The sequence below is a fragment of the Heptranchias perlo genome, chromosome 11 (assembly GCF_035084215.1).
Source record: "Heptranchias perlo isolate sHepPer1 chromosome 11, sHepPer1.hap1, whole genome shotgun sequence".
NCBI classification, from domain to species: domain Eukaryota; kingdom Metazoa; phylum Chordata; class Chondrichthyes; order Hexanchiformes; family Hexanchidae; genus Heptranchias; species Heptranchias perlo.
In genome coordinates this window covers 60470419-60491756 of record NC_090335.1, presented here as the reverse complement: position 1 = coordinate 60491756, position 21338 = coordinate 60470419, and the positions used below count along the sequence as shown (strand labels likewise).

Here is a 21338-nt window from a genome sequence, read left to right as displayed (position 1 = left end):
TAAAAAAGAGACACTGAGATTAGATTAGTAAAGCACCGTAAATGCTCTCTATAATATTAGGCTCAAAAGCCACAATGATTGTAAACTGTAAGGGGAAGCACGTTGAAGAAATGGTGCTTTATATGACTAATTGAGGAAGCATGCCAGCTCAAAGAAGTAGCACATGAGAGGGAGCTACTGAATTCTAAAATAGAAATGACGATTAGCCACAGTTTAGGACAGTCTGGAAACATTTCTACGTGTTGTAGCAATCAGTTGATCAATCATCCAGTGGTTCTGAAACTTAGGGCATCATCTTTATTTTACTTAAAAGGATTTAATTTCCGGTGATAGTGAACTGGTTAACATGTTTGTGTAAAATTCCTTTGTTCACAATTTTAATGCAGTTATTAATTAACAAGTATATTACCAGAGGAAATTAAATCCCTAAGTTGGTAACAGTGTATTAAAATGCACTTTAAAATAAAGCAGGTGCAATGATCTTTAGATCTCTTCATATCGTACAATATTATTTTGCAGCATGGGCCATTATTGAAGCTTTGGCCTTTCATGTCAATTAGTAGAAGGGGAGAACTAAAAGGAATGGAATTAATAAAGTGGAAAACAGAGTAAGGAGAATAATCAAAAAGGGGTAAAAGATAAATGAGTATATGTAAAAAAGGGATTCTGTAGAAGTCAATCAGACCACCGCAAAGGTCTATATTTATACCTCTAGAATAATGACTGAAGTTAAATATCAGTGAACCAGCCTGATCCAGCAGGATGCAATTCAGGTTTTACCAGTTTCAGCTCAGCAGTTGGTGGCAGTTTCATAATATATCAAACTAAGCAAAACTCACACCAGCCCCATCAATCACATTTTCCTTACCATGATAAGCCATAAGTCAAGATAAATACAGCAATCACAGCAGTTTAATGGAATAGGCTTTTAGTTTTAAGACAAACACAAGGCCCTTTTATAGGAACCTCTCAGGTGGGAAAATAGCAATATTATTATTTTGCAACATAGATTTATGCGGATACTTTAACTTGGGGAAAACTCATAGCTTCAGTTCAGTATCCCATTAAGGGTCTAGTTTATTAGTTTTTACACTGATTTCACGTGGCTCCAGCTGTGGTCAATAATTTTACAATAATAAACTAATTGAGGAAGCATGCCAGCTCAAAGAAGTAGCACATGAGAGGGAGCTACTGAATTCTAAAATAGAAATGACGATTAGCCACAGTTTAGGACAGTCTGGAAACATTTCTACGTGTTGTAGCAATCAGTTGATCAATCATCCAGTGGTTCTGAAACTTAGGGCATCATCTTTATTTTACTTAAAAGGATTTAATTTCCGGTGATAGTGAACTGGTTAACATGTTTGTGTAAAATTCCTTTGTTCACAATTTTAATGCAGTTATTAATTAACAAGTATATTACCAGAGGAAATTAAATCCCTAAGTTGGTAACAGTGTATTAAAATGCACTTTAAAATAAAGCAGGTGCAATGATCTTTAGATCTCTTCATATCGTACAATATTATTTTGCAGCATGGGCTATTATTGAAGCTTTGGCCTTTCATGTCAATTAGTAGAAGGGGAGAACTAATTTAAAATAAAATTGCTGGACTATAACTTGGTGTTGTAAAATTGTTTAAAACTATTCTGTGGTTGAATATTAATTTGGGAGAAATAAAAGTGAAGAAAATAATATTAAATCATTTATGGAGCTTTCTTTCAACATATCAGGATCTTGTATATTTGGGAGTGGTACACAGCAAGACAATTAGAAAACAGAGTGGAGATAAGAAAATATAATCACCTTTCCTTTCATGGTCCTGGTCTTTTAGTGCAGGAAGACAGACTGATTTGATAACACTGTTGTAAATGCAGTTGTCCATCAGGCCTCGAATCTCCAGCAGCTGAAGCATGATACTGGTGAAGAGGTAAGAAAGGTCCCCTCTCAAACCATCCCCATCTATATCATTCGTGACTCTACTATAAAACTGTAGAAGATGATGCCTTAAAACACTGTCCTTCAGGAGTTCTTGAGTCACAGCATCACAAGGCATGATATTTCTCTGAAGCCATCTCAATACTGAGAAACTCTGAGATTCACTCATTGGACTTTCAATTCCAGACTTGATAACCCATTTAACAATCACACATGTGGTTGCTTTAACAGCACCGTCCACTTCCTCCTGGCTTTCTTGGGGGTCAAACATTTTATCTGAGTAGACTGCATCCCAGTTAGTGAATATGGACATCAATGAGACTTTGCATTCCTCTAGACAGGACTCTTCTAGTTCATCCTCCGTATCCTCTTGCGCCTCACCTTTCTTCCTTCTGTTGTGCCGAGATATTCCCCAACCAAGTACTTTAGGTTTGTTCTTCTCTTTGATAACTTCTGCAAGATTCATATATGGCTGAATCAGTGGCAGTATGTAAGGGCATTCATTTATACAGGCAAGAGTAACCTTCCATTTAGAAGCCTTCATTACATACGTATGATCTGTAGTCAGTTAAGCAGACTAATGAGTTTTATCTCCTGCCTATAGTTTGGAAAATTCTGTAGTTTAAAAAGTCACTAATTTTTTCTTCCTGCAAAATACTCCTTTATTATCAAGTAAATAAAAGATTTTGGGAAAAAAAGATACTGTTGGTTTTTTGCTTGATGTTCATTGTAGCTAGCTGGTGCCCAGTGTGTGTTCAGGCTATATCATAATTGTATTTAGTATTTTAGTTGTTTTAAAATACTGGATCTGTTTAAGTAATGGGTGTATACCTGGTAGATTAGTGACATAACATCACTAATAGGACTGTTTAGGAAAGCTGTTTTCTTAAACAGGCTCACTGTGACCACACATGAGAAATAAAACGCAGCAAAAAAAAAAAATCAGAAAAAAATGAAAGTATATCTTAACGAAACAGAAGAACAATTTTCCTTAAGCAATATACTATTTAGTGGTAAGTTGACCTGATCTGTTTGTTATTTTGCAACAGGGTATCTATCCCTTCAGTAGTCAGTGCACAAACAGAGGGAGAATGAACACCCCATTACAGCCGGTGGACTATCACATTCTTCAAAAAACTGAAACAAGGCAAGATAAAATTTATAATTTGTCGGTTCATTAGGGACAGCTGACTTTTATGACCTTTCCTCGAGTGTTCCTTTAAATGTAAGCAGCTGTGTCAACTGACGAGCTGTCAGTAGATCAACTTACAAATCTGCGCTTTCCAAATAATGCAAGTACCCCATTTAAATGAACTCACTTCAGCTACTTTCTAAACGCAGCCTTTCCTTGCATTTATATCTTCCACTAACTGGAGCATATGTAAATAGGTTTCCATCCCAGGGTTTTAAAGGAAGTAGGTGAGCACATTGCAGATGCCCTAACTATAATCTTTCAAAGTTCTCTAGATTCAGGAACTGTCCCTCCAGATTGGAAAATTGCACATGTCACTCCGCTTTTTAAGAAAGGAGAGAGAGGGAAACCGGGGAATTATAGACCAGTTAGCCTGACATCTGTTGTGGGGAAATTGCTGGAGTCTATAATTAAGGATAGAGTGACTGAACACCTCGAGAATTTTCAGTTAATCAGGGAGAGCCAGCATGGATTTGTGAAAGGTAGGTCGTGCCTGACAAACCTGATTGAATTTTTAGAAGAGGTGACTAAAGTAGTGGTCAGGGGAATGTCAATGGATGTTATTTATATGGACTTCCAGAAGGCATTTGATAAAGTCCCACATAAGAGACTGTTAGCTAAGTTAGAAGCCCATGGAATCGAGGGAAAAGTACGGACTTGGTTAGGAAATTGGCTGAGCGAAAGGCGACAGAGAGAAGGGATAATGGCTAAGTATTCACATTGGCAGGATGTGACTAGTGGAGTCCCGCAGGGATCTGTCTTGGGGCCTCAATTATTCATAATATTTATTAACGACTTAGATGAAGGCATAGAAAATCTCATATCTAAGTTTGCCGATAACACAAAGATTGGTGGCATTGTAAGCAGTGTAGATGAAAGCATAAAATTACAAAGGGATATTGATAGATTAGGTGAATGGGCAAAACTGTGGCAGATGGAATTCGATGTAGACAAATGTGAGGTCATCCACTTTGGATCAAAAAAGGATAGAACAGGGTACTTTCTAAATGGTAAAAAGTTAAAAACAGTGGATGTCCAAAGGGACTTAGGGGTTCAGGTACATAGATCATTGAAGTGTCATGAACAGGTGCAGAAAATAATCAAGAAGGCTAATGGAATGCTGGCCTTTATAGCTAGAGGACTGGAGTACAAGGGGGCAGAAGTTATGCTGCAGCTATACAAAACCCTGGTTAGACCGCACCTGGAGTACTGTGAGCAGTTCTGGGCACCGCACCTTCGGAAGGACATATTGGCCTTGGAGGGAGTGCAGCGTACGTTTACTAGAATGATACCCGGACTTCAAGGATTAAGTTACGAGGAGAGATTACACAAATTGGGGTTGTATTCTCTAGAGCTTAGAAGGTTAAGGGGTGATCTGATCGAAGTTTATAAGATATTAAGGGGAACGGATACAGTGGATACAGAGAAACTATTTCCACTGGTTGGGGATTTTGGGAGTAGGGGGCACAGTCTAAAAATTAGAGCTAGACCTTTCAGGAGTGAGATTAGAAAACATTTCTACACACAAAGGGTGGTAGAAGTTTGGAACTCTCTTCCGCAAACAGCAATTGATATTAGCTCAATTGCTAAATTTAAATCTGAGATAGATAGCTTTTTGGCAACCAAAGGTATTAAGGGATATGGGCCAAAGGCAGGTATATGGAGTTAGATCACAGATCAGCCATGATCTTATCAAATGGCGGAGCAGGCACGAGGGGCTGAATGGCCTACTCCTGTTCCTATGTCCTATGTTCCTAGGTCAGGCAGCATCTGTGAAGAGAGAGAAACAGAGATAACGTTTCAGGTCGATGACCTTTCTTCAGGACTGATGAAAGGTCATTGACCCGAAACGTTAACTCTCTCCACAGATGCCGCCTGACCTGCTGAGTGTTTCCAGCAATTTCAGTTTTTATTTCAGATTTCCAGCATCTGCAGTATTTTGCTTTTGTTCCACGTAAACAGAGTCAATGTACACAACTGTTGTAAACACATATAAATAACCTCACCACTGGACCAGTGTAGGGAGCTTTACCATGCATCTAATGCCTTGTTATATTAAGAGCAGTGTCATAATTGAGGCAAACTGAACGTATGAAACCTTTCCTGGCCACTAGTCAGGCATGCTTCCAATTTTAGATAAAACCAGAGTGTTTAGTGTGTGGGTTCTGCGTTACCTGATCATGAAAACTTAGATGTAAATAACTGTTGCAAGCCTAGAAGCCTGAGAGCACTTTCACAAAGCATGTCAGGACTGGAGAACTTTAGCTCTGATGACAGATTGGATAGGCTGGGGTTGTTTTCCTTGGAACAGAGGAGGCTGAGGGATGATTTGATTGAGGTGTACAAAATTATGAGGGGCCTAGATAGAGTGGATAGGAAGGATCTATTTCCCTCAGCAGAGGGGTCAATAACCAGGGGGCATAGATTTAGTGTGATTGGTAGAAGGATTAGAGCAGAAATGAGGAAACATTTTTTCAACCAGAGGGTGGTGGGGGTCTGGAACTCACTGCCTGAGAGGGTGGTAGAGGCAGAAACCCTCAACTCATTTAAAAAATACCTGGATGTGCACCTGAAGAGCTCTGACCTGCAGGGCTACGGACCAAATGCAGGAAAGTGGGATTAGGCCGGGTGGCTCGTTTCTCAGCCGGTGCGGACACGATGGGCCGAATGGCCTCCTGTGCCGTAAACTTTCTATGATTCTTTCTATGTCATGAAACTGTAACATGACGTATATTGGTTTTGGAGGTGCTTGTGTCAGGCTACCTAGCTGAGCTAGTTTTGCTTGAGGACATGCAGTGGAATAGAAGCGCGATTCATGTATTGCATATTAGGATTTCAGCACCAAATTTACACCACTACTAACATAATACCAGAAAAAATATAGAGTGCTATATAGAGCTATTTATATCCAAATCAACAGATTAATGACTTCATTTCAAATAGAATGTCTGACTTCTGAGAAGCAGCAGACTTTTTAAATCTGACCTTCAGAGAGAAATCAAAACACAATTTATTTGAAGACCATAGTTTAATACACCTGTGAATAATTCTAAAGTAAAATATTTCAATATTAAAATAGATTGGTTAAAAACAAAGGGAAAAGGAAAAACTTACTTAGCAATTCCTTAACATTGTGTTTATGGGCCAGAGTTTGCAAGAGCTCCTGTATATGGGACTCCTTTCCCACAATACTCCACTTATGTAACAGTAACAAGGCCTCTGTGTGAGACAGAACTCTTTCATTTATAGTAAACCATCCCATTTCCTTGTAGTCATCAAAAGCACCAGAACGATGGTGTAAAACAGAACTCAAGGTGTACAAAAATTCTGCAAATATTCTGATGTCCATCTTTATCCTGACAAAAAAAAAGGAAATCACTTCAGGGAATATTTTAACCACAATGTTATTTTATATTTTTAAAAAAAGCCTATTAAGTGAAGATGACTGACTGCTCTACTGATTTCTCTGTCCTCCTTGTGAGGTGGTGCATGGTGTCTGGTCATGATTTTGCCCCGAGGATTTGCCCGAGACTGGAATGTTCTGTTGCATCACTTGGGTGTGAACCGGTGTCATGCCATCTGAAAAAACACAACCCATTATGCCACCTAGTCATCCTTCAGCACAGAATGTGTGTGTCAGCTTGGCTCAGTTAGTTTTACTCTTCCCAATGAGGCAGACCCACACCAGGGCTTCAGCACATAATCTCAGCTACATGCCAATGCAGTACTGAAAGAGTTCTAAACTGTTGGAGATGCTGTCCTTCAGATGTGATGTTAGACCAAATTCCCATTCTGGGTGGATATTGAAGATCCCGTGACATTATTCAAAGAACAGCAGGGAATTCTCTGGATATTTGGGACAACATCCATCCCTCAGTCAATATCACACTTTAGGAAGGATGTTAAGGCCTTAGAAAGGGTGCAGGAGAGATTTACTAGAATGGCAGCAGGGATGAGGGACTTCAGTTACGTGGAGGAACTGAAAAAGCTGGGCTTGTTTTCCTTAGAGCAGAGAAGGTTAAGGGGAGATTTAATAGACGTATTTAGAAGCATGAAGGATTTTGATAGAGTGAATAAGGAGAAACTGTTTCTAGTGGCAGAAGGGTCAGTAACCAGAGGACACAGATTTAAGGTAATGGCAAATGAACCAAAGGCGACATGAGGAAAAAAAAATGACGCAGCGAGTTGTTATGATCTGGAATGTGCTGCCTGAAAGGGTGGTGGAAGCAGATTCAATTGCAACTTTCATAAAGGATTTGGATAAATACTTGAAGGGGAAAAATTTGCAGGGCTATGGAGAAAGAGCAGGAGTGTGGGACTAATTAGACAGCTCTTCCAAAGAGCTGGCACAGGCATGATAGGCCAACTGGTCTCCTTCTGTGCTGTATCATTCTATGATATCACCTAAAAACAGGCTGACTGTTCATTCATTGCATGGTTATTTTCTTGGACTTTGCTGCTGCAGAACGGCTGCCATGCTCGTCTGCATTAACAGCAATGCTTTGATGAGTTTCACACGAGAGGTGCTAAGTAAATGCAAGTATATTAATAAGAATAAGCTTCCTACAAAATGCCGTTAAGCAATATACATCTCTTACCAAATGTGTCGTATCAAAACAGTCAGAACATACAGAAATTCATTTATAAACAGAAGAGGTAGAAACTTCTGAGTCTTTTCTTTGTTTCCTAGGTTGGTGAGCCACAAGGTGTGCAGCAGTGAGATTAAATCAGAGATCAGTCTGCTTTCTAAAACCCTGGAAAAAAATCCAAATCAGTTCCAATTATATTCAATAGACAATTATCTATACTTTACAAATGAAAACTAGATAGTACTTGATAAAACGGTATAACAAAGCAATATGAAAGCATGAATGTGTAAGAGGTAAATCACACTCCATAAGGATACTTTCTTATGGAATTCTCAAAACATCTTAGAATGTTCAAAAAGTATATTATGGGAATTATGTTGTGCTCTCATAGCTGTTTTGCAGTGTGCTATATAACCATGCTTGACCTGAGTGAAAGGCTTCCTTTCCATTACAAATAATGATATAAAATTGCAACAAAGATTTGCACAGTGATCATGCACAACATTTAAAAGACTTTAAAAAATGTAGTTCAGCATATTATAGCTTGGCAATAAATGACTCATTTAAATGAATGAAAAACATCTTCAATTAGTTCAAAGGAAAGCTGCTTGCTGTTATCATACAGTTGTGAACATACCTTCTCTGTAAGATATGCAATATCCAGGTCAGTAGGTTGTGGTCTCTGATCAGCTGATATCCTGCTTTCGTAATGTGTGCAGCACGTAATAGAATTTGAATAATCTGATTCTTAAAATTGAATCAAAAAATATTAAAATGATTTGAAAACAGAAAAATTTAAAACCCAAACAAACTATAATATTCAATGTTGCTAGAGTTTCACTCCTCCTACTGAAGTGCACTATGGAGTCAGATAGTTGATTTTACTGCCATTTTAGCATTGCTTCAAAGTGGAAACTGAATCCTACCTCTGCTGTCTCATCACACAATGGGCTGCTAAAAAAGGCTAGGAGAACATGGATGATTTTCTGATGGTCGCAAAGCTCGTAGCAGTGTTTATCCTTTAAACTATTGACAAGGAGCTCAAGAATCCATCCACGTTCAGCCTTGTGCTGAAAAACAAAATGAAGGATGAAATATGAAAAAAGATGCAATAAGATGCTCTTTCCACCAAGGAAATTTTGGTACAGAAGGAGCTCATTGTGCCTGTTCCAGTGCTAACTGCCCCACAGAAGGATCCTGCACTGAAATTGGAACCTTCTACATTGAGATTTGGCCAATATTTGATGATTGTTCTTATTTTTTTTTAATCATTAATTTCCTCCCCATAACCCTTCTCTCTTGAAGGCAGTACCTTATGTTGCTGTATGGTTCCATGGGCAATGGTAATTGTCCTTGGAAGTCATTCTTCACGTGAAAGCCTGGACAATAAATTTTGGTGGATGAATTTCCCATGGGAACATCACTACCAAGCTCAAACCTCTTCACATCCAATGTCCATATCTACACATGCAATTCCAGATGGATTGTGACCATGAGTGATTACACTGCCCAGGATTTTCCTTTCATTAAACCAAGGCTCCAACACACACACACACACACCCTCCCCAATGTCACGGCTGTGACTGACTAACTCAACACACGAGGAATTGAATCAGAGACTTTCTTGATCGACATGGCTCAGTACCATACTACATAATGCATTTACTTACTGAAGAAACAGTTAATTTTTCCAAATGTCTGGCAAAAATGACATCTACATTGATCTTTCATCATCAAGAGCTGAACATAATTAAAAAGGAAAATAATTTTACCTCCATGTCAAAGCTGTAGAAAAGCTTGAAAAACCCAGGCACTTTCTTTAAGTCCAAATACTGATGTGCCAGAAGGAAACTATTAATCTTCATGTACATGTGCTCCTCTACAGGGAAGTGGGAAAAGCACAAATTTATTTCAACAAGGAAAACTTACGTCACACATTTAAAGGTTAGCTTTTAACTTAACACTTGGGTATTTACATTTAGATTTGATCTTTGATCCCCAATTACAAACTGAGCAGTCTTTAGTCAATAACAACTCTTTCATTTTTGGAAAATTAAGCTTTGTCTAAGTTTCAAACACATTTTTGTTGTATTTTAAAAAAGTAATTCACCCATTAAACTTGCCTTAATAAAATTGTTTTTTAAAGCTGGTAAACATATATGAACAGAAGAGTCTCCTTCGCTTTATTTTAATTTTAGAATTTTAAAAAAAATGTTGAAACCTAGGTGAAGGGCCAAGGGCCACCATAGGCGATCAGAGAAATTCGGTGCGCCTGTTTACACAAAGTTGATTCGACTCCCAAAACACATTGCCAACTTTCATTTTCTAGTGACATTTGTGAGTGATTAATTGCATCTGGCGTGGTAACAAAAAAAAACAGAATTGGGAACATTTTACGCTTGGACTAGGAATTCCAGATCATAGAGGCAAACTGGAATTGGCAACTTGACGCAGTTATATATCTACCTGTGGAGCAACGTTTTACTGGGATACTGAACCCTAGTCATAAGACCTCGCTATAACAATAACTTTGTGTCAAATTACACATTGTTCAAATGGTTTATGTTTCTTACGACATATTCATTATACTATATGCATACTTTAAAAAACCACCTTGTTAGGAATTTTTGATTCAAATGCGGATTTTTTTTAACGTGGCATAGGAGCTACGAAACCACTGCTATAGGGCGTTCCTAATACATGTCAGAGGTCACGTGATACGCCATGATGGAGTAAAAGCATGTTGATTGAGTGATTGAGCGAAGGTATGTGTCAGGCCATAGCACAGGGAACTTCCCAAAGTAACCATCGGTTCTTCCCTTAAATTCTAAAACTACCGCGTCTTGGACGGTTGCAGCAGATTGCATTTGGATATTATGTATTTGTGTGTATCTTTCCCCTCTCTCATCGAGCAGTGTCATTCCGTCCTTAATACACAAAAATTAATAAAAACCAGGGTAACACTTCAATTATTTCCGTCACTTTTGGAACAAAGGTAATTCTGAGACACTGTCTGTCAAACTGCAGCAGTTTCGAGTTTGGTATCTTTTGAGGTGAGAGCTCCTGTGTCCTTTCCACCACTGACATCTCACTTTCAGGTCAAGCTCACCAATTCAGGGTCAACCTGCTGATGATCACTATACACACACCTAACTGGAGAATGGGGACTGGCAGGAAAGAGTTTACTGCAATAAAATTTAAACCCAAAGCACTTGACAAAAGATCGCAGTTGTTAGAAATATATTTTTAACATAACAATTCAACAATGCAGGAAAATAGTTGACTTTGTCTCCTCAACGCTGCTCTAGTAACGAGATGTATCGTGTCTTTAAGTGGTTCAGTAGTGCAGGACTGTACCTATGACAATGCTCAGTGAGGGAATGAAGGCAGAATCTCCCAGGTAATATTTCTCAAAGAAGTTTAATTTATTTACAGATCGTCCTCATAAAATATAAATTGTTACTTTTACGAAACAGCAATTAAATTTAATTTAGTCTGTTAGGCCTTGATTTTCATAATCAAAGCAATGCACCATTTGTCTGGATTGTATAAACTATGTTACCAAGTGGCAGATTTTAATAGAAGGATACCAGGGACTGAGTCTCAGGCAGTGTGAGCTCTCATTTTGTTGCAGATTTCAAACCTTGCCTTTAAAAATGAAGACAGTGGCGCTTGGACATCAGATTTGCGCTGAATTATAATAATAATGTTGAAAATTTTGCCAGTTGCTTTGAACCAAATCAAATGTCAATTAGAAAAACTTTTGTCAAAGAAGCTGGAAATTAGATTTCACCAAAGGCAATATTATTCTGTGATTCGGGATAGCGGCATGTGAGTTAGACTGAAGAATAACCGAGCCACTAAAAATTTTATAAAACACTCACATTGAACATAAGGATATTTTTTTAAAATTTAAAAACAGCCCTAGCTGTTTCACATTAAAATCGCGGATATTAACTTGTAAGGGTTTTCACCCATATTGGAAACTGTTAGGTTGATGGTGAAAAACTTTGATCACCGGTAATAATTGGAAACAAAAATCAGTAAATGGGAATAAAGTCAGAAAGATACTGTAAACAAACTGGGATCAGGGAGGTGTGTAACATTTCAGGGTATGAGGGGTAATCGGAAGTACAGCACCAGGCAGCCATGGCTCAACCTCAAAACACATTTATTGTTCACAAAATAATTCAGAATTTACCAGAAACCCGTCACCAATAAGTAAAAATGCGTGTGTGGTAGGGAGGGGAGGGGGATCACGGCGGGGGAGTTCTGAAAGCTTAGCCAGCAAACTTTTAAAAAAGGACAAGATTCAGAGTCGCATCTGCTCGCACAATGCCCGAGACTTTAAACAGCATCAATCAGCTAAAAGAACATGAATAAATAAATGTAATTTTATAAATGGTAATCTGTCAAAGTTAGTGCAACTTAGCATAAATCAAGGGAAACACATTTAATTGCTTGTAATCCAACATGGCCGCTGGGTGTTATTGAGTGACGTCACTAGGAACACCCTATAAAAATGACTCAGATCACCCTAATTCGGATTTTAGGTTATCTGTAGAATGCAAGTGGTAAAGTTCCAACAATGCAGATGTTAGATTGCTAATCTAAAATTACTGTGTCATTACCTTCAGGGCCAGGGAAAAATTTCAGAGTTTTATCTGTAGGTATTCACTTCCCATGGGAGATTAAAAGAGAGTTTATGACAGTGCAAATTATACGTGATCTGTTGAAGGAGCAGACTTGATGGGCTACATGGCCTTTTTTAATCCATATTTTCTTATGTTCTCATCACCACCTAAAACCTTCCATCGGTAGGCAATGGAACAAAAAATATTGCCATTTATGCCACACCACAAATGCTGAGCTCACCAAGCAGAGACTAACTTGTCTGAGTGAGCATTGTCTTATGTTTTACTAAATTTAGCCCCCGTGGATAACAAATTAAATGCCATTTAAATGTGCTGTTACATTGTACAGGAAAGCAAACAGTTTTCCTTCAGGCAAGAGGCTTTGTTCCAACATCTGCCAACTTCTTTTATGCAAAAATGCCAACTATTTGCAAATCATGAGACAGCTCTTTCAGCCATTACCATTTAGTCTTCTGATTCAGCTTCCATAAATCAGAGCTCCACAGTGACTTCTTTCAGTCATGTTAAGTTAAAAAGAATGATCCTAATCAAACCAAATTTAGTATTTTCTGACAACTTAATAGTACCATTTGTGTCATATTATGTACCATTTCTTGGCTACTTACAGATTCTATATTCTTCCTCCCTAGCCTGGTTACAGGAGGATTGTTATTTAAAATCCGTAAACAAATGAGCACCTCTTCTCGGGTTTCTGATAAATGTATGGACTCTAAAAGCACTAAGAATCATTAAAGGGTTTGGAAGAGAAATTTTATTTTAAAATTGTCTGAATTTCTACAGTAAAATATTTTTGGCAGTTTCACTTAACTTCATCATAAGTTATTCTTTCTCACTTACACTTGTGCTCTGAGCCAGAAAGTAACACTGAGATTATCATCTTCTCATAACCAGTCAGAATGTTGATTATGCCAAATACCATTCCGAAACTCTCCCTCAAATTAAAAGCAGAAAGTGCTTCACATTTTATTTTGAATCAATACATATCAGTCACCATTTCATTTTCTGCCTTAGAATGGATACAATATCACATATTGTAACAGACAACAGAAAGTTGAAAGCACTATTTTCACAAACCTGGTTTGAGCATCTGTTGTGCAACTTTAGCAATATAAAGTGCCAAACAAAAGGTGAACCTGACATTAGGTTGTCGGATCCCATTCTTCACCACATCCAATAGATACAATAGCTAGACAACAGAAAGAAAAATGAATTCACACATCATTATAATTTTGAAAGACATAAATTTGAGTGTTAGACACTAGACCTTGGCTGAATGCAAGACCATGAGTCCAATTACTTAAATGCAAAGAAAATAATGTGCCTGGTAAATGAAAGAGATCTGGGGGTCCTGATTGACAATAAATTGAAGCTATCGCAACAATACTTGGTATCAATAAGTAAAGCAAATCAGAGGTTGGTATGTATTAGAAGGTCAATGTTGAGCCAAAATAGTGAGGTAATCCTGCCACTTTGTAAATCATCGTGCAACCGCACATTTTCTAATTTCAACGTAATTTAAAAGGGGTAACTCAGCTAAGGCAAGTCATGGCAGCAGACCTCGCACTCGTGATACGCTCCTCCTGCAAGATGTGGGAAGTCATGGACACTACCAGTGTCCCTGCCGACCATGTGTGCGGGAAGTGTGTCCACCTGCAGCTACTGACCGATCGTATCTCGGAGCTGGAGCTGCGGGTGGACTCACTGTGGAGCATCCGCGATGCAGAGAAACTCGTGGATAGCACGTTTAGCGAGTTGGTCACACTGCAGGTAAAGGGTATACAGGCAGGAAGTGAATGGGTGACCACCAGGAAGAGTAAGAGGTGCAGGCAGGGAGTGCAGGGGTCCCCTGTGGCCATCCCCCTCTCAAACAGATATGCCACTTTGGATGCTGTTGTGGGGGATGACTTATCAGGGGAAGGCAGCAGCAGCCAACTTCCTGGCACCACAGGTAGCTCTGCTGCACAGGCTGGGAGGAAAAAGAGTGAAAGAGCTATAGTGATATGGGACTCAATTGTAAGGGGAATAGACAGGCGTTTCTGCGGCCGCAACCGAGACTCCAGGATGGTGTGTTGCCTCCCTGGTGCAAGGATCAAGGACGTCTCGGAGCGGCTACAGAACATTTTGGAGGGGGAGGGCGAATAGCCAGCTGTCGTGGTGCACATAGGCACCAACGATATAGGTAAAAAAGGGGATGAGGTCCTAAAAGCAGAATATAGGGAGTTAGGAGGTAAATTAAAAAATAGGACCTCAAAGGTAGTAATCTCAGGATTGCTGCCAGTGCCACGTGCGAGTCAGAGTAGAAATAGGAGGATATTTCAAATGAATACGTGGCTAGAGGAATGGTGCAAGGGGGAGGGATTCAAATTCCTGGGACACTGGAAACGGTTCTGGGGGAGGTGGGACCAGTACAAACCGGACGGTCTGCACCTGGGCAGGGCCGGGACTGCTGTCCTAGGAGGAGTGTTTGCTAGTGCTGTTGGGGAGGGTTTAAACTAAAGTGGCAGGGGGTTGGGAACCTGAGCAGGGAGAGAGAGGAAAGCATAACAGGAAGGGACAGAAGGTATGGAGGAATAGGTAAAGTGTTAAAAAAGGAAAAAGCAGGAACTAAGCGTCACAAAACAGATTTGAAAGTTCTTTATCTGAATGCACGTAGCATTCGTAACAAAATGGACGAGTTAACGGCACAAATAACTACGTATGGGTATGATCTTGTGGCCATTACAGAAACATGGCTGCAGGGTGACAACGACTGGGAATTAAATATGCCAGGGTATTTAACAATCAGGAAGGACAGGCAGGAAGGAAGGGGAGGTGGGGTGGCTATGTTAATAAAGGAAGGAATCACTGTAATACAGATAAATGATATTGGGACAAAGCATCAAGATAATGAAACAGTTTGGGTGGAGATAAGGAATAATAAGGGGAAAAAAACATTAGTGGGCGTAGTATATAGGCCTCCTAATAGTTGCAACTCTGCTGGAAGAAGTATTAATCAGGAAATAGTCGGGGCATGTAATAAGGGAACAGCTATAATTATGGGGGATTTTAATTATCATATTAACTGGACAAATCAAATTGGGCAGAGCAGCCTTGAGGACGAGTTCATTGAGTGCATCAGGGATGGATTTCTTGAGCAGTATGTAACTGATCCTACTAGGGGGCAGGCAACCTTGGACCTGGTCCTGTGTAATGAGTCAGGATTAATTAATAATGTCCTAGTTAAGGATCCCCTTGGAACGAGCGACCACAACATGGTTGAATTCCATATCCAATTAGAGGGTGAGAAGGTTGATTCTCAAACAAGCGTACTGAGCTTGAATAAAGGAGACTATGATGGAATGAGAGCGGAATTGATTAAAGTGGACTGGGAAAATAGATTAAAGGGTAAGACGGTACATGAGCAGTGGTGTTCATTTAGGGAGTTATTTTACAACTTTCAAAATAAATATATTCCACTGAGGAAAAAAGGGTGTAAAAGAAATGACAGCCATCCGTGGCTAAGTAAAGAAATCAAGGATAGTATCCGACTAAAAACAAGGACATATAAGGTAGCCAAACTTAGTGGGAGGATAGAAGATTGGGAATTCTTCAAAAGACAGCAAAAAGTAACTAAAGGATTGATTAAGAAAGGGAAGATAGATTATGAAAAGAAATTAGCAAAAAATATAAAAACAGATAGCAAGAGTTTCTATAGTTATATAAAAAGAAAAAGGGTGGCTAAGGCAAACGTAGGTCCCTTAGAGGATGAGACCGGGAAATTAATGGTGGGAAACATGGAGATGGCAAAAATGCTGAACAAATATTTTGTTTCAGTCTTTACAGTAGAGGACACTAAGAATATCCCAACACTGGACAAACAGGGGACTCTACGGGGGGAGGAGCTAAATACGATTAAAATCACTCAGGAGATGGTACTCAGTAAAATAATGGGACTCAAAGCGGATAAAGCCCCTGGACCTGATGGCTTCCATCCTAGGGTCTTGAGGGAAGTGGCAGTAGGGATTGTGGATGCTTTGGTGATAGTTTTCCAAAATTCCCTGGACTCAGGAGAGGTCCCGGCAGATTGGAAAACTGCTAATGTAACACCGTTATTTAAAAAGGGTAGTAGGCAGAAGGCTGGAAATTATAGGCCAGTTAGCTTAACATCTGTGGTGGGTAAAATTTTGGAGTCTATTATTAAGGAGACAGTAACGGAACATTTAGATAAGCATAATTTAATAGGACAAAGTCAGCATGGCTTTATGAAGGGGAAGTCATGTCTGACAAATTTGCTTGAGTTCTTTGAGGATATAACGTACAGGGTGGATAAAGGGGAACCAGTGGACATAGTGTATTTAGACTTCCAGAAGGCATTCGACAAGGTGCCACATAAAAGATTATTACTTAAGATAAAAAATCACGGGATTGGGGGTAACATTCTGGCATGGGTGGAGGATTGGTTATCGAACAGGAAGCAGAGAGTTGGGATAAATGGTTCATTTTCGGACTGGCAACCAGTAACCAGTGGTGTTCCACAGGGGTCGGTGCTGGGTCCCCAACTCTTTACAATCTATATTAACGATTTGGAGGAGGGGACCGAGTGCAACATATCAAAATTTGCAGATGATACAAAGATGGGAGGGAAAGTAGAGAGTGAGGAGGACATAAAAAACCTGCAGGGGGACATAGACAGGCTGGGTGAGTGGGCGGAGATTTGGCAGATGCAATATAATATTGGAAAATGTGAGGTTATGCACTTTGGCAGGAAAAATCAGAGAGCAAGTTATTTTCTTAATGGCGAGAGACTGGAAAGTACTGCAGTACAAAGGGATTTGGGGGTCCTAGTGCAAGAAAATCAAAAAGTTGGTATGCAGGTGCAGCAGGTGATCAAGAAAGCCAACGGAATGTTGGCTTTTATTGCTAGGGGGATAGAATATAAAAACAGGGAGGTATTGCTGCAGTTATATAGGGTATTGGTGAGACCGCACCTGGAATACTGCATACAGTTTTGGTCTCCATACTTAAGAAAAGACATACTTGCTCTCGAGGCAGTACAAAGAAGGTTCACTCGGTTAATCCCGGGGATGAGGGGGCGGACATATGAGGAGAGGTTGAGTAGATTGGGACTCTACTCATTGGAGTTCAGAAGAATGAGAGGCGATCTTATTGAAACATATAAGATTGTGAAGGGGCTTGATCGGGTGGATGCAGTAAGGATGTTCCCAAAGATGGGTGAAACTAGAACTAGGGGGCATAATCTTAGAATAAGGGGCTGCTCTTTCAAAACTGAGATGAGGAGAAACTTCTTCACTCAGAGGGTGGTAGGTCTGTGGAATTTGCTGCCCCAGGAAGCTGTGGAAGCTACATCATTAGATAAATTTAAAACAGAAATAGACAGTTTCCTAGAAGTGAAGGGAATTAGGGGTTATGGGGAGCGGGCAGGAAATTGGACATGAAGCTGAGTTCGGATCGGTCAATGCCCTGTGGGTGGCGGAGAGGGCCCAGGGGCTGTGTGGCCGGGTCCTGCTCCTACTTCTTGTGTTCTTTAGATTTGTGGTTGGGATCAGATCAGCCATGATCTTATTGAATGGCGGAGCAGGCTCGAGGGGCCGTTTGGCCTACTCCTGCTCCAATTTCTTATGTTCTTATGTTCTTACAATACGGTGTACAGTTCTGGTTGCCACAGTACAAAAAGGATATAGCACTTATTGAAAGTATACAGAAGAGAGCAACCAGGATGATTGAAGGGATGGAGGGACTGGATTATGAAAAGCGATTATGCAAATTGGGCGTGTTCTTACTGGAAAAGAGAAGGTTGAGAGGTGATATGATTGTTGTTTTTAGAATTCTAAAAGGGACTAGATAATGTTGGCAAGCTAGTTCACCTTGTCCAGAACAATAGACCCAGAGGACATGGCCTGTGCTTGAAGGGGGGTAAATTGAAACTAAGCCAGGGAAACAATATTTCAGTGAGTGAGTGGTCAATCTGAGTGGTCAGAATGGAACAGACTCCCTAGGGAGATGGAGGAAGCAGTTAGTATTGATTCATTCAAATGCAAATTAGATAAATTTCTTTCAGAAAATAATATTTTGGGATACAGCGAGTAATTTGAGACATGACATGCGGTAAGTGTAATTCACTCGGGAGGAACAGGTGACTTTGGACCCATGGTTCCCAAAGCTCTCCACCACTGGGGTTTTCCTCGTGTCATGTTTTGTTCTGTTGTAGACTAATTGATAGAGATTGATTACTGTGATTAGTCAACAACTCCATTATCGCTGTACCATGCGAAAATCAGAATGGTAGAAGGTGAACTAGATGGTCTTTTTTGGTCTAGCAAATCTATGTCCCTATTTTTAAAACTAATTTTCACCTTCAAATCCTGTTCTGCGTGAAGACTTTCACTTTTCATTGAATGTTTTTTCACTCTTCACCTTTCGTGGTCTAAGTTACATTCAAAGACAGCAAGAATGGATTTTGAGGCCTGCAATCAATTCCCTTGCTTTAATTTAATTCAGAAAAAGGGGCTTGATAAATGAAAAAAAACTAATTGTCACATCAGCATGCATGCAAGTAGTCATGCTCTACACTATATGAGAGGTCAAATCATCACAAGGTACCACCAATGAGGCTGGAAAGATGCATTAAGAACTGAAAGAGGCCACTGACAGAGATGAAGATTGGAAAAGAACTCGATGGTGCAAAGCGTATGCCCTGGAGTGAGGGTTCACAACTGTTATAGAGTGTTAGTCTATGATACTGACTACATTGTGAAACCAGTCACTGTCAGATCAAGGTGACTTACAACTTTCTGTTTCTCCTTTTGGAGAAGGTCATGCAGATATCATGGATAGCGCAAGGTATGGGAAGCACATAAGACAGAGAAAAAGAGAAAATATTTTTAAAGTGACTATACATGGGGTGTGCACATCACAAAAAGTAAAATAAAAAGCAATTCCACACTGACTCCATTTTAGAAGCAGGCACTTTGTCAATTAGCATTTGATTTTCCTAATTTTATATTTGTTGATATCAACTATGAACTCACAGGTAAAGCTCTATTATTTCTTTTAAGAAGCGATCAAGGTGAGAATGTAAAGGGATTGTCACTTGTGGGGAAGTCCAAAACTAGAGGTCGTAAATATAAAATAGTCGCTAATAAATCCAATAGGGAATTCAGGAGAAACCTCCTTACCCAAGGAGTGGTAAGAATGCGGAAAGCGCCACCACAAGGAGTAGTTGAGGCGAATAGTGTCGATGCATTTAAGGGGAAGCTAGATAAGCACAGGAGGGAGAATGGAATGGAAGGGTATGCTGATAGGGTTAGATGAAGCAGGGAAGGAGGAGGCTCGTGTGGACAAAAATGCCGGCATAGGCCAGTTGGGCAGAATGGCCTGTTTCTGTGCTGTAGTTTCTATGTAACTCGATGTAATCATATGACCCCACAGTTTACCCCCAGGCTTGGAAGACAACCCTACAAGTTCAGTTGCTATGTGAACATGAATATCTAAATCAAGTAGGACGACCCAGTGGACTGGATTGATGTATTGTGGAAGATTCCACATCATTTGAAAGCAGTGAAGGACATTCAGTAGTCTGAAATCTGTAACCTCATGGCCCAGCATATTCCTCACTCTACCATTACCAACAAGCCAGGGGATCAACCCTGGTTCAATGAGGAGTGTAGAAGAGCATGCCAGGAGCAGCACCAAGCATACCTAAAAATGAGGTGCCAATCTGGTGAAGCTACAACTTGGGACTACATGCATGCTAAACAGCAGAAGCAATGTGCTATAGACAGAGCTAAGCGATTCCACAACCAACGGATTAGATCAAAGCTCTGCAGTATTGCCACATCCAGTCGTGAATGGTGGTGGACAATTAAACAGCTAACGGGAGGAGGAAGCTCTGCAAACATCCCCATCCTCAATGATGGCGGAGCCCAGCACGTGAGTGGAAAAGACAAGGCCGAAGCGTTTGCAACCATCTTCAGCCAGAAGTGCCAAGTGGATGATCCATCTCGGCCTCCTCCCGATATCCACACCATCACAGAAGCCAGTCTTCAGTCAATTCGATTCACTCCACGTGATATCAAGAAACGGCTGAGTGCACTGGATGCAGCAAAGGCTATGGGCACCAACAACATCCCGGCTGTAGTGCTGAAGACTTGTGCGCCAGAACTAGCTGTGCCTCTAGCCAAGCTGTTCCAGTACAGCTACAACACTGGCATCTACCCGACAATGTGGAAAATTGCCCAGGTATGTCCTGTCCACAAAAAGGAGGACAAATCCAATCCGGCCAATTACCGCCCCGTCAGCCTACTCTCAATCATCAGCAAAGTGATGGAAGGTGTCGTCGACAGCGCTATCAAGCGGCACTTACTTACCAATAACCTGATCACCGATGCTCAGTTTGGGTTCCGCCAGGACCACTCGTCTCCAGACCTCATTACAGCCTTGGTCCAAACATGGACAAAAGAGCTGAATTCCTGAGGTGAGGTAAGAGAGTGACTGCCCTTGACATCAAGGCAGCATTTGACCGAGTGTGGCACCAAGGAGCCCTAGTAAAATTGAAGTCAATGGAAATCAGGGGGAAAACTCTCCAGTGGCTGGAGTCATACCTAGCACAAAGGTAGATGGTAGTGGTTGTAGGAGGCCAATCATCTCAGCCCCAGGGCAGTGCTGCAGGAGTTCCTCAGGGCAGTGTCCTAGGCCCAACCATCTTCAGCTTCTTCATCAATGACCTTCCCTCCATCATAAGGTCAGAAATGGGGATGTTCGCTGATGATTGCACAGTGTTCAGTTCCATTCGCAACCCCTCAAATAATGAAGCAGTCTGAGCCCGCATGCAGCAAGACCTGGACAACATCCAGGCTTGGGCTGATAAGTGGCAAGTAACATTCGCGCCAGACAAGTGCCAGGCAATGATCATCTCCAACAAGAGAGAGTCCAACCACCTCCGCTTGACATTCAACGGCATTACCATC

At 40.4% G+C, this 21338-nt stretch overlaps 1 protein-coding gene across 3 annotated transcripts in view; it reads right to left on the bottom strand.

Annotated features, from left to right (window-relative positions):
• Positions 1-21338, bottom strand: part of urb1 (URB1 ribosome biogenesis homolog) — a 95935-nt gene that overhangs the window by 1365 nt on the left and 73232 nt on the right. For 2 of the 3 annotated variants that reach the window (XM_067993171.1, XM_067993170.1), the window contains 7 exons: positions 13447-13558; positions 9490-9596; positions 8644-8787; positions 8355-8464; positions 7727-7882; positions 6243-6484; positions 1805-2389 (listed from right to left, as the gene is read on the bottom strand). In XM_067993171.1, coding sequence (XP_067849272.1) covers positions 1805-2389; positions 6243-6484; positions 7727-7882; positions 8355-8464; positions 8644-8787; positions 9490-9596; positions 13447-13558 — 1456 coding nt within the window. Of the gene's footprint in view, positions 1-1804; positions 2390-6242; positions 6485-6619; positions 6708-7726; positions 7883-8354; positions 8465-8643; positions 8788-9489; positions 9597-13446; positions 13559-21338 lie in introns of those variants that run through there. The other variant, XM_067993172.1, reaches the window with a different exon arrangement.